Source organism: Colletes gigas, unplaced genomic scaffold (assembly GCF_013123115.1).
Source record: "Colletes gigas isolate AHSC1104 unplaced genomic scaffold, ASM1312311v1 Colletes_gigas_Sc00008, whole genome shotgun sequence".
NCBI classification, from domain to species: domain Eukaryota; kingdom Metazoa; phylum Arthropoda; class Insecta; order Hymenoptera; family Colletidae; genus Colletes; species Colletes gigas.
The window spans coordinates 7,600,598-7,615,088 of NW_025106637.1; the positions used below are offsets into that span (position 1 = coordinate 7,600,598).

The following is a 14,491-nucleotide window of genomic DNA, read 5'->3' on the forward strand; positions in this document are numbered from 1 at the left end:
AAAGTAAACAATCATGTTACTCGCTACCCTTACGTAATTAAATCACAAATTATGAGTTCTGCGAGCAGTCCTTACAATCTGGAACTTCCGGAAAATCAATGATTTTGCAAGTTCTAGGTTGAGACGCTCTAAGAATACCACGTGAGGATAGTTTCTCCGTTTGCTCGCAATATACTGGAAACGAGAACGAACAGGTGTAACAAACTGTATTAGAACATTCATTCTATCTCGCCAACTTTTTCTTGTCAGCTATTCGTCTAAATACATTCAAGCTTAACTATCGTAAGCTGAATATTTAAAATACAGCGGAATACATTTTCTTTCTTCAAAAAGTATCAAAATTTTGATGATTGTTCAAGAAAAAATAATTCAAGAATATTCGTTTTGTTCACATTTGCCTAAAAACACGATGCAATAATTTTTGTGGACAGTATATATGTTACCATCGAATTAAGCCATATCATTAATAATGATTATCGTCTCTAGTGTCTTTAGTGCCCGAGTACCAAGGCGAGGAGCTAAAGCTGACGAAGATCTCGAGGAACGAGATGGGAGTTTATCTCTGTATCGCCAGCAACAGCGTGCCACCGGCGGTCAGCAAACGTATTTTTATCAACGTTCATTGTGAGTAATAGTGATTGAACCGCCAGATCATTTACCGATTTTCTTCGCCGCGAACGAAGGAAATCGCTCGTCTTGTCCGACTACAATCCCTATCTGGGATTCTGCTTCACAGTTTCGCCGGTAATTCATGTACCTAATCAACTGGTCGGTGCTCCTCTTGGTACAGACGTGGTCTTGGAATGTTTTGTCGAGGCTTCGCCCAAGTCCATTAATTATTGGGTCAAGGATAGCGGTGAGATTTCTCTCGAACACTTAGCTCCTAGTTTGATACGATGTTCCTAGAACCTTGGCACGTATGCTTTTATTCGTTAAGCAACTATATCCCACCACATTTTCGTTGCTCCTTGTATGTCACTGTTTTAAAGTCACTCTTTAACGCTTGGTTTATTTTTAACACAGACACGGACACAATTTCATTTTAACGGTACTTTACGTGGAAAATGCTACGTAAGTTTCCTTTATATTTTTAACAACCGATTAAACAAAATTTATAAGTGTGTGAAAAGGGAATACATTATATAGAAATTGTACCCTGAGTAAGTAAAATTAACTGATATAAAATTCAGTTGTTTGGAATAACAAATCACGATACGCGAAAGTGAGAGAAGGAGTGAATAATATTTTCGTTCTTAGATTACGCAATTAAAAGACGTTACTTGCACGATTATACCAAATTGCTCGTTATTTTTCGCGCAGTCTTTTAACGTTATACCACGAAGAAAGACGGCCGCGCCTCTCCCTTAAGAGGTTTAATATTTCCGCGCAGAAGTTCGCAAAAAGTTGCAGACAAATGCGAAAGTGAATTACTCTTGGCCGTTCGCAAATATATTCCTGGAGCAGTTTGTAGCCTGTACGAGTAGACATGCTTTCGCTTTAGCGCAACTTCTCCGGAGTACTTCGTCCCAATGCACTCGTATGTAATTTTCACCTTGCACGGAAAATCCTGTGCGCCTTTTTCTCTACTGTATATGTATATATATATACTGTAAATATATATATATGTATATATGTATATATGCATATATGACAGTTTCAGAATGTAATAAGGAGACACGACGCGCGTTTAAGAAGTGAATTTTCGCATATTTTTATACGTCTCTGCGTATTCTCCAGCTCGTTTCCAATATTGTCGACGATCTCGTACATACGCGCGCATTAAATTATATTTAAACCACTCATGCATTGGAGACGATATGCACTCTGCAACATTTCTTGCAATAGAAATTGTTTAAGAATTCTTTTGAGAAGAATACAGCGAAGATATTATCGCAAAAATAAATTCAAATAAATTTCTATCGTTCTATTCTTATTAACATCATTGCACCGTTAAAATATATTACATTACCCATGCATCTGAAGAAAATACATTTTCGAAAACGCTTGATCAAATATTTGTTTCTCCGTTTATATGATTCGTTGCATTCATTTTTTCGTAAGCTGTGTTTAATAGCATGCGAATAAACATGATTCCATGCTTTCCATCGTCCCAATAAATCAATAGGAATTGTTGAAACTTCTTTAAGTGTACAGCGTCAAAGTAAATTGCAAAATAAACATAGAAGACAGCATAAATAGTAATGGTTATTACGCTCATTAGATAGGGAATGAAATGCCCTTTAAAATGAGCGTTCGAACGAGTCGATAGCTTTATTGGTTCCGGAGATATAGCGATTTTAATTTCAAGTCGATGCTGTGGCTAGTTTCGGAGATATAAGGGTCCGAAGCGTTTGTTTACTACGGCCTTGTCAAGGCCGTTGACCGCACGTGACCGTAGTAAATAGTAAACGTGACGTCACTCGATCACTCGGTCAATGGGTCAACGTGTGACAAGGAGGCTCGACGTGACACGTCAAACGGAGACAGCGATAGTCGAATTAAGAAAAATTACTTTTTACATAAATTACGATATCTTGACAACGGAAAGTCCGATCGACAAAAACCAAAAGCCATTTTAAAGAGGAGGCTTTGCCGCTTCTAACAGTGGCTCAATACTTAATAAAACACTAGTAGTTTCGAAACTGCACGCGCCTAAACTTTTAATATTTTTAATACGCGTTAATAGGCTTTCGTAACACGGAGAGCGGTATTTAAAAAATTACCTTTTACATAAATTACGATATCTCGAAAACGGAAAGTCCGATCGACAAAAACCAAAAGCCATTTTAAAGGGGAGGCTTTGCCACTTCTAATAGTGGCTCAATAATTGATACAACACTAGTAGTTTCGGAACTGCAAGCATCTAAACTTTTAGTATTTTTAATACGCGTTTACTTTTAAGATAACCCTCGTATTTACAATGTGTTGTACCTTTCTAAAGGAACCAAAGCTATTGTGCTAGTTTATAGAACATGACTGAAATCCCTCCGAAATATAATTCCGGCGCAAATGCTAATTTTCTATCGCGAGACAGAACGTTTATAAAATGAAATATGATTTGTCCTTAAATGTGTGAACGCCATTGTATACTCGTGGTAACGCGCAACTGCCTAGGGACATTACGGTACGGTGGAACCTTGGGTCAGGTTTCTGAACAACAGCGACGATTTTCATTATTCTTGAATCCCTCTAGCATGAAATTTGTACGCTTTATGCTGCCGGGTGGGCAAAAGTATTAGAATCTTCAGAAAATCATTCTATTGATATCGTTTTTTATTTGACCGATTGCCAATGAAGGATATCATTCATAGATTACTATAACAACACTGTTTCTTTGAATACATTCTGTCAACCAATAGAATTTGAAACTGAAATCTACACTCCCGTCCATCTCTCCTTTTAAAAGGAATAAATAAAATGAAAATTTTTGTTTTATAGCGATGATAATATCGAGTCAACAACACGACGTGCAAGCGATCATGAAATCGCAGTTCGAAGTTCGAATGGTCCTAACCATTCGCAATTTGCAGAAGCACAACGTTGGAACCTATAAATGCGTCGCCAAGAATTCACTTGGCGAAGTTGAGAGCAGTATTCGATTGTACGGTGAGTGTGTGAATTTATGACTTTACTCTAATCCAATATATATTATTTACACCATTACGACAATCTGTTTCGCTCAGCTTTTATACTTTCTATAAAGTTTCATTTATTTTTAACGAGCTACTCACTTTTTTGCATCTATTTTCTTCATTTTTCTTCGCGGAATATAAATCTCTAATTGGATCCAGCAAAAGCAAAATATGTGTGCCTTTTAACACGTTTCTGTCTAAATGACTAGATAGCATGTGTACATTTAGATTTATTCGGTTCTAAACACTTCATAACTGTAAACCTACTACAAAGATACTTCTAATTGAAATACTTTGGTAAGCACAGTATTACAAACGAAGCGATGCTTTGACTGTTCTACTTGAGCTGCACTATCACAGCAAATTTACGTCGAGAGGACTGTTTGGATGTTTAGTGATGTGGGGACCAGACAGCCATACATGATACTAGCAACAAGGCAATAAATAATACTGACTATAATGATACAAGAACTTAATACCAAGAATTGCAGTACAGAACGAAATTTAAAAAAATACACAAATTTTTATTTAAATAAACTTGTGTTCCTGATAGGGGAACTTTACGAATAACTAGTATCGATTGACGATCTATCTAGATAAAATAGTTTTGTCTATAATACAGATTTATTTCACGAAGGACGAATCGGCAATTAAACCCGTGCGATCGTAGCCGTTTCGAATAGAGAAAGAGTTAACAATTCACAACATTCGAGGATAGGTCGGGCGATAACGAGGCGAGCTAGCGGCGGTAAACGGAGAACTAAGCGAGTAGGGCTCAGTCGGTTGATAGCTGTTGCGCTTAGCGGCGGATATCCGTCTCCGGCCGGTGTTATTTCACGGCTGATACGTAGCAAGGCAGGAGGTTAACGAGTCTTTGCGGAAGCTCCACGTGGAAATTGTTGCCCCGGTACATCTTCGCGGCGCGGTGAGTCCCCTGGAAGAGTGATCGTCCTGCGATAGATACAAGAAACCCTCTAGCTCGCGGCAAACACGCCCGCGTTTACAAGCATCCTCACTTTGCCGTGGAAACCTCCAAGGATTTTCGCCGGCGTCAGAGCGTCTGGCTTCTTTCGGTCAATCCTCATCTTTTCGCATACGATCCCAGGGATCTTTCAATCAGGTCAGACCACTCAAGGGAAACACAGCCGGGACCCGCAGCACTCTGTTTGAAGGATCTCGTGCGGCTGTGTCCTTCGTAAATTGTCACGAGCGTCGACGACAACCCGAGCCCCCGCTCACGTCTTGGGAATCAATGTTGTTACGCGATACCGAGATTTACTTATTTCCCGTACAACCTCTCGCCGCGCGTATATTCTCGTTTATGCCGTAAAAGCAACCGCCGATGCTTCGTCGATGACGCGTCGTCAAAGAATAAAGGGAATTGACTTTGAAATTTATTGCGTCGGTTGCCAGAGGACGAGGAGGATGCACACCGAGTGCATCGTGCGGCTCAGACGAGTCGTAGATCGTGTTTCATCGAACACCGACAAGAATGGTAAAAGGGAATGACGTAAACATTTCATATATTTCTCTTTAATTTTTCAAACTTCGACGAATGGCTAAAAATGTTTGGAAGAATGTTTGCCCCTATTCGGACTTGTAGAAACGAATTTAATTTTTTAAAAATGTTATTCAAATACAATAATACTGCCTTTTAATTGAAAATAACTAGGGACCTTTTCCTTTTAATAACCACGTCAAAAAGAAAATTTGTTACGTTCGAAAATACTGATATCATTGAAAAGCAAGCGTTGCACCTGGGTCTCTCGTTCCTCAGCCCCGGGCCTTGCAAATCTTAATTCAGCCCTGTCCCTCAATCCCGTCGCCACTTTCATCGAATGCTGTCGTATTCTGATCTGTCGCCTAAACCAGTAAGAGGCGAAAGAATTTCCCTCAACACGGTAACTGGCAGGAGATCTCCCAAGTCGATTCTTTCATTTGCTAGACTTTAGGATCGTTCAGTCGACGGGTTAACGATTGAGGCTAAAGCGAGTAATTTCGCTGAATCGTCACCTGGCTGCTAAGTTCGAATACCGAGGATCGAGTGCACTCTGATCGATTCCATTAAATTGTTATAGGAATGGAATGCAAAGTGAGCAACGAGCAGAAAAAGAGGTATGCAGGAGTGGAATATAAAGAAAAAAGAAGTATCAGAGGAAAACAGATTTCATATGTATAACTCTTGATAACAATAAACCTAAGTTTCCAATGTTTAGAAAACATTTAGATCCAAAATGCAATCTGTGGATCTATTGGAAAGCAGTTTTTTTTTTTATCATCTGTTTCAGAAATTTCAGGTCCGACGAAAACGCAGACTGTGGCTAGGCCATCTTTTTACGACGAGGAGGATGATATCGTTTATGGTTCCGCGGAGATGGACAAAATGGAGAACAAACCACTGTCAGTGGACAACACGATCAATGGGCACATGGGTTATCCACCGGTGGCTACTCCAGCACCCACTGTAAGAATCGGCAAGAAGAGGCCAACGATCAGCATGAGTTCGAACGCGATTCATCATCCATCCTCTGATTCGCTCGTCGTCGTTCTGATGCTGATCGTCGTCCGTCATAGATGCCAGTGAACAAATGGACAAAAAGGTTTGATAAATATCTGTTAAATTGAGATTATAACGATAACGGGCGGAAACGGCTGATGGTGTGCTTTGTTTCTCGGTTAATTCGGCGCCGACGAAGTATCGTCTTCCCTGAGTGGCTTATTCTTAAATCGTAGTTTTAATAACGAAAACGAAAAATATGGCAGAGATACGTGGCGAGTTTGAATGAGACGATATATTACGAGCAGCGAGGGGTTGCGTACGCGAAGTGAAAAGTTCCGAATCAGACTTCTCGAACAGAAAGTATGTAAGAGTTTCAAAGTAAAATTCTTTTTCGTTTTTAAGTAATCGAGCACACGTTCGTGGGTAATGATGCAAATATCAAGTAACGAGAGATTCGTGAAAACCTGAATTCCCAGGTTCTAGACTAGAGAAAATATTAAATGAGGAATTAATTAAAAATTTTACGAGATATAAAAAATAATGAAAAATGTGCCAGTCTCGTAAGCATTTAAACGATAATAAGAAAATAACTCTTTTTGAATAATTCGACAAACTTATGCACAAACGAGAGGTTCTTTGTTCGATATTGTTTAATCGAGGAGAAATCATGGACGCTGCTTGACTCGACTAAGCAGTTAAGTCGATACGCGCTTGATGTAACTCGTGCAACTTCCACTAACTGAGAATATTTGCTTTGAGATAATTTTGTAATCTGTTCTCGTCGGTTCGAAGACGATGAAAGTTCATTCTGCGTATGTACTCGATGTAATCGACCTCTCGTTGCCCGACGCCCAATAAAAATGATACTGCGCGAATCTGGGGAGAAAGTAAATGGCGAAAAGGAGTCAATCTTTGTGGCTTCAACAGACTCTAGGTTCAGAGAGAAGTTATTGAAAAGCAGCGCTGATAGATTGCGCAGAAAAACGAGGGCGTTAGAACGAGAAGAAATAAGAGAAGGAACAGTAGGACGGAGAGAAAAAAAAAAAATTAAAGTCCTGGCAGTATATACATACATATATGCGCGAATCGAGCAGCCAGGCGCGTACTTCTCAGTTTCAGCGGCAATAAATTCGCGTGATGTACATATACGCTTGTACACGTACGTATGTATCATACACACACAAAACACATACATACATACACAAAGGCTTGCACGTGTACATGTGTGTGCATATTGACACGTCAGGGTAACTAAGATATCTGTATAAGTAGAGCTTGTCGTAAGCGGCAAAGCGTAATAGGGTATATCGCGATTTTTAATGACTGTCGGCAGCTTTTTATGTGTGGGGCAAAAGACCTGGGCCTAAGCCAGGTGTTTTAGCGGATTCCTTCGATCGGACCAAGCGATTTTAACGATCGGATCGGGCCTTGATCGGAAACGTGCGATCCAGGTGTTACTCGTGTTCTTACCAAAGTTTTTAATTTACTTCCATTTTATTCCACTACATGATTTCCATCATTGCTTATCGATCCCTCGCCTAACGATACAATCTTTGACAAATAAAAATGTTTGAACAAATAATATAGGAACATGTATTGCATTGAACAATCAATCATGCATCATTTCTATCGCAAACATTTCCAAACATTGGTGATCAATACCAACGTTACCTTCGTTAAGCAGCATCGATAAATTCATTAACTCTAACAAGTATAATAATGAGTATATGTCTATTTACCTAAAATAAGTATATTAACATTATAAACGTACGAGGTTCACAAAAATAATCATGTAACAATTATTTCATATGCAACGAATTACACAGGGATACCAAGCTCAAGAGAATCTTTTCAAGTTCTAGTGAATATGTAATGGAACATTTATTAATCGATCGATTTAAGAAACTTCGATCCCCGCGATCGCACGATCCACCGATCAAGGCAAACGCATTCGTTTGTTCGTTCTGTAGGGCAGGGGGCATCGCAAGCGTGTTCGATAGACGAGCGTGTTTTGTTTTCTAGACGATTTTAGTTGAATAGGAACAAGTGGTACGGGGAATGAGCGCGAAAGAAAGAAGTACTAATCATATTTTTGTATTTCTAAATGTCGATAGCGTACTTGTGTTTTCTTGTTATTCGTTTATTTGTCAAACGAGGTAAGTCCGGTTTAATCTCTATTCGACAGCGAAAGGAAGAGAGGAGGAGGCAAAAAGATAAAAGGCACGAGGAACTTGTACAGTTACCCGAGAATCCTGCGATTGGGGATTAAACCGCGACAAGTTTAACGTTCGATTACGACGTCATCAGACGCTTACGTTGGCGTCCAAACGTCGATGTGTATTTAGCGCTAAATAAATGAATGTCCTTCGGGTTCTCGGTTCCTCGAGCCGAAGATAACTAAACATGACTGGTGCTATCGATATAGCGAAACCTCGATTTAAAGGAATCTGATTTAACGATTTTATATAAACACATTCCTCTATCATACGTCAATCAGTTCTTCCACGTGTTATTTTAAAATTGTATCGTCTCTTGGCGACTGTGCCACTTCGACTTATTCTAGAGATCTACTCCTCAGATTTCGTATAATTTTCCCCTCCTTGTTTCTTCAATTTTATATCGAATACTACGACTCTAATTAATCCGTTAAATCGAGGTTTTACTGCAGATTCTTTTCTCATAAAGAGCCTGTGAAAATAATTACTATACGATTTCTAGATGATTTACTTTGTAGAACAGACTTCTCTTCTTAAATATTGATTAAGCAGGAGGAACAGAGGCAACCTAAGGGAATTCTGGAGCAGCGACTTCAAATCGTCCATGACTTGTGGTAAATAAAAACATTTTTACAACTTTGGAAAAATGTTAGATTTTATTTATTGAATTGATATACGATTTCATCTTTTATTTATTAAACCGTCGAACAATGTATTTTCGTAATTGTGCTTTTAAGAATTTAATGTCTGATTTCGATGAAACGTTTCTTTTAACTTCTTGTTATAAGCAACTGAAAACGAAAGTAGCAAATTTCAGTATTTATTCGTGAATTTAACCCTTAACTCAAACACGTTCAAACTAACTTTCAGATGTTAGACACCCTCTCCTACTCTTTCCGGTTTTCGTGGTATCATAATAACAGCTGATGCCGTACTATACGATGCATACCTAACGCGAATGGCTTCCCCGAAAATTAGTGTAACGTCTTTTGTTTTATGAGCGATATAACTAGCAAGAACCGTAGCGACGCATGAATTATTATTTATGTTGCACTGAAAAGTGAGAAGAGAAAGAAGTTTAAGGAGCAAACTTTATCTTCGACGCGTTGTTAACTAAAGTTTTTGACTTCGACACAGGGTATTTCATAACATGTCTTATTTATAACCGTTTACATTTGTAGGAAGGGCTCAAACTGGCCACTGTTCTATCTAAATACAAGTACACGTCGTGTCATAGAATTTCTCAATATTTCGAACATTTCAGGCGTTTGTCAGATTTGTTCAAATCAAATCAATACTAGCAATGGGCGTTAAATCTCAGGGTTCTTTACACTGCAAATGCATACTATACACCAATGAAAGTTACACACCATTGAAACAAAACACAAAAGTGTAAATTATTTTGTAATAATAGTATTATTACTATTATTATCAAACAATTGTTTTCAAGTGATCCCAGATATAAAAAATTCAATGAATCTGGGGAACAAGTTGGTTGATCATGTTTTTACTATAAAAAAAAATAGATTTCAACAAAAGCATCCCGTGGATAATGATGGTTACTTCTTACAGTTTTTTTTATTTTATTTTCTATTGTATATTCGCGATACATGAATATTTTAAAAAACGTATGAAATGAATCTTAAGAAGAATTCTCTACAAGGGCGTGTTCTGTTCGACTAATAAAGTAGAGACTCGACTGCAATCTGCCTGGAAACGAACACATTTTTAACCTACGAACGAGTTTACCGGTAAACCTAGTAACATGTTTGCGAAGTGTCATTGCAGTCCTTTGTAATTCATCCTAGGGGTCCATTATTAGTCTGGCTGTCAAGGCAGGCTGCGTCGAATAAAGAGGGAGAAAGTATTCGGTCATCGTTAGAAAGTATATGAGCGAATCCGGCTTTAAGGACTACGCGAAGAAGATCTTAGTTCCTTCATAAATAAACACAACTGCCCGAACATCTGGCACGGACGTAATTCATCGCGAATTAATTTAAGGGCCAAGCCCCTCTTTCTTCCCCATTTTCTAGCCGCTATCCCCCTTGTCTTACCTTCTTACCCGGCACTGGTACTTTCATTAAAGGTCTGCCGGCGCCATTTGGTAGCTCGCTTTATGCTGATTTTATTTCTTTTCTTTCGAGAACTTGAGATCCACGGTAATTGTGCGGTATTATTACCCCCGCGGTGGCGTAATGGCCGTGTGAAATATGGCCCATCGAACCTGGCCGGGCTGCACCTCGTGAAGAGGATTTCACGGTTCGCTAAGAGTCGTCGTCGTCAGCCACCGGCCGCGAGCTTCATCGTTGAAATCGTTTCTGTAGGCGGTAGTTTTCGAAACGAGTCGCGTTTCACTTTGACGCGTCCGAGAAACGACAGAAAATGACCAATTGCAGCACGGTGGGTTAAAAAGAATTACCAGAAAGTGTCGATAATGTTTTCAAAATATATCCATGTTTCTTCAAAATTAACGCAACGATGCCAGATGACTATTGCAATTAAGAAACGTCGGATAAATTATAGTATTAAGTTGCAAAAGTCTTCTACTCTAATTAAACGTCATAATTGAAGACTACATCACGGAGTAAAACCTTAATCACGATGTCCTTGCACAAGGCTAATTATTTACTTAAACAACTTCTATAACAACTTACTTTGAGATTGAGTTGCAAAGTACTTTATAATGTAATCTGTACCTCTGTCATTTTCTGTGTAATTTTCTCTTCTCGCTCGACTTTGTAACGAATGATTTTCAAAGCTACGAAGCGAATGTGCTATCGGATATATTCTGCCGCAAGGAATTAATACTCGATCCTTTCCCGGGCAATAATTTCGCACGAATTTTCTTTCCAACGAGCACGTTGATATTTTTAATTTCCCCTCTTGTCATGTACGATTTGAATATACGGTGAACTACTACCACTTTCTATATCTACCTAAACATATCTCTCTTCGTAACTAGGAACGTAGAGGATTATTATTTTTATCTAGTTAGATATTTGTAAAGAAAGATTGGACGTAACGTGACTCTCGACTTACAGGATGTCAATGGTGACCCTGTTGCGGTTGATTTTCGTGTCTGACTATTCGCGTTCTGTCTCTACTTTCAGATTCTCGTGCAAAAACAGAGACAATACTAACACGTGAATTTGACATAACTATAACAAATTACGCGTAATTCTGTAAGGCAAAGAGTCATCGATAAAATAATTACATTGCATACGCGAATGCATCTTTTACTATACAGTTGACACAATAAACTGATTTTTATACATTATATTATAATTTACACGAATCGTTGTTCCACAATTTTTATACAACTAGCAACAAAGTATGTGTTACATGAAAAATAATTAACGTAATGCATTGAACGTCGAAGAATATAATATCTACTATATGTTGAGTTACTGTTGAAACTATTCCTTATACTAATATTATTGTTCATACTATGACGTAAATGTTAAGTACTTTACCATTAACATTATTAACACTTTTAATTCTTGTTCCATTCATGTATCACTCTTGTTCCTATTAATATAAAATTTTAGTATAATTGCTGAAAATTATCATACTATTAAAACTGTTTTTACTTCCACTGTTGTTATTACAATTTTTTGTAACAGAAAGCAAACCGAAAGTAAAGCTCCTACTGACACCATTGCTATTTTCAATTTCCAGTCTTTTGGATTTTAATGTTCTTTTCTCTTGTCTTTTTCCGTGCCAAACATTTCACTAACATGCTGCTCGAAAACTTTCCTACGATGTATGAATTTCCAAGGAAATTTGCAGCAGAATCTAGTAAATTTTACTCACAAACAAAGAACACAAATTTTGGGTTCATTAATAAACGAACTTCCGTTCAAGTTTCATTCGTAAATTCATTAATAAATTAGAATCGATTGAAGAGGTGGTTTACGAATAAATCTAAAATTTATATTCGTTGTTTGTGGATAAAATCTGCTCAAATCTGATCTATGGGATATACGAATACACGAGCCTGACGTCTCTAAATCGCCTTCCGGATCTCGGCGTCTGATCCGTGCCGGTGAGATTCTACTGAACTTTACGTCAAGATCGATCCAACGATCACCGTCACAATTATGCTTCCAAACGCTTCTCCGATTGAAACAACAGACAATACGAAAGAACTGATTTCTAACCAAAAGAAAAGAAATAAAAAGATAATCGCACAGTAGGTTCTAATTAGAAGTGTCGTTGTACATTGTCGCAATGGATTTTATTAATTTTCGAACCGTTCGTTTGGCGCAGTAATATCTCGACGTGCCATAGAGATTCGTTCCCATCCGGGCGAAAAGATTGTACAGTTAGTTTCATTAGACCGGTTCCTGTCACCTGTTAAAAATTTTCCACTAATTTTTTCGCGAGATCACAGCGCGAACTTTTTTTTTCAAAGACTCGAACTTGCGATAGAATTGTACAGTATCTCGTACGACAAGTCTCGTTGGTCAGCGCTGCTCATTTCTCATCTTTTGCCGTTCTGGACTTATTAATAAAGAAAAAGGAAGGAGAACTTTGACCATATACATGCGATGTAAATGACTCCACTGCTTCCTTATATGAACATTTCCGTATTCAATGAATGTTATGGTACAGTGAACGAACATATCTAAGAAACGAAATTAATGTAATTCTTCGATATGCAGGTGTCTTTAGTGTTTATTCGTAATGTAAAGAAAACTTTATCTCTGTCGAGTAAATACTGCGGACACTTTTTCCCGAGGTAGAGCGCTTAAATGTTGCCTTAGCGTTTTGCTCAGCTTTTGTTGAAACACCTTTTTGTTGAACTAGGTCACATTCTAAATTTATCATTATGTTAACCGAACGATGACCCATTGCAGGCATTGCACACAAAGTTTTTGTAGAGAGTTGACCGAATTCAGATAATCGTTCAAAATGTATAAATGAAAGTTTTGTTTACAAGTATTATTCGTTGTGCATGTATCTGCTAGGATCATCGTTTGGATTTTTTAAATATCGATTTTTATATTGTTAAAATTGTTCGTAAAGTGAGTTGAGAAATGTCGAGGAACATTTTATGGGTGTCCAACGAATCATTATATCGTTTACTTGATAAAGAATTTTACACGAGAACGTCGAGTAATTTGCGTCTTGACAAATGTTATATTTAATGTCACTGTTTCGTTGCTGTTCATTCGCTTCGAAAATAAACGAGGCGTCTCTACAAGCGAAAATCAATGTTTTGTTGTCAGCGAATGAGGGATGCGAGATAAATAATTTGTTCTATAAACGAAACGCTGCATGGTTTTCTTTATAACCGTTCGTTCTGGCGGTGCAATGTGTGTATATTAGGTGTACGATAATTGTATACACCTGCCCGTATCATGATAGATGACTTCGGTACGCGAAGTCAACGAAAATCATCGATAAACGCGAAATTGTATAAAGACGAGACGGCGCAAACGGAATCCTGTAAATATTTGTGAACATATTGTAGTCAGCATCACGACGAAATAAAGATAGAGCTTCGTGTGGCATATGAAGCTGTACGATAAACATTATTTCTCTCGTCTATCGTTCTCTTCACTTTGTTCACCCGCTTCTGTAGTAGTTGTTTATAATTTTCAGTCATCGATTAGATTTTACTAGAAACACCGAAAGAAATTATAAACTTAAATTTTTGGGATCAAATTTCGTACGAGGTGCCGGGATTAAATTTTCGTATTATATTCAGGGAACACGGAACAAATTTCTGCATTAATATTTATTAAAATGGAATCCCTATATGAAAATGGTATCGATGTATTGATTAATTTGAATTTCTGGGTGATACTGTCGCTTGAATAACTTTTTAATGAAAAATAGCAACGTGATGGTATCGATGCATCACAGAACCTTTCGAATTTACGATACTAGACTTAATTTCAATTTCTATCAAACAAGTGCTCTGTCTTGTTGTTTTTCTTTCTCATTCAGAAAATTATTAAGAAATCTCTATAGAATACTGACTTCCAGTTTATAAAGAAAAACTGAACGAAGTCGTTGGTTTCTTTAAAACGAATATGAAATTTTATTAGAATTCTGTGTTAACTTACGTCGGCTAAGAGAAAGGAGGTAAGTATCGTTTCATTTATATTTAATGTGTTAAAGACATAATTTCTTAA

The 14,491-nt window shown here is 37.8% G+C and overlaps 1 protein-coding gene across 1 annotated transcript in view; it reads left to right on the plus strand.

The window, feature by feature from the left end:
• LOC122396821 (lachesin-like) overlaps nucleotides 1–6,216 on the plus strand; it is a 45,842-nt gene extending 39,626 nt beyond the window's left edge. Inside the window, exons 6-9 of the mRNA XM_043395520.1 lie at nucleotides 487–624; nucleotides 737–856; nucleotides 3,439–3,606; nucleotides 5,921–6,216. Of these exons, the coding sequence (XP_043251455.1) occupies nucleotides 487–624; nucleotides 737–856; nucleotides 3,439–3,606; nucleotides 5,921–6,216 (722 nt within the window). The remainder of the gene's footprint in view (nucleotides 1–486; nucleotides 625–736; nucleotides 857–3,438; nucleotides 3,607–5,920) is intronic.
• Nucleotides 6,217–14,491: the final 8,275 nt, after the last annotated feature.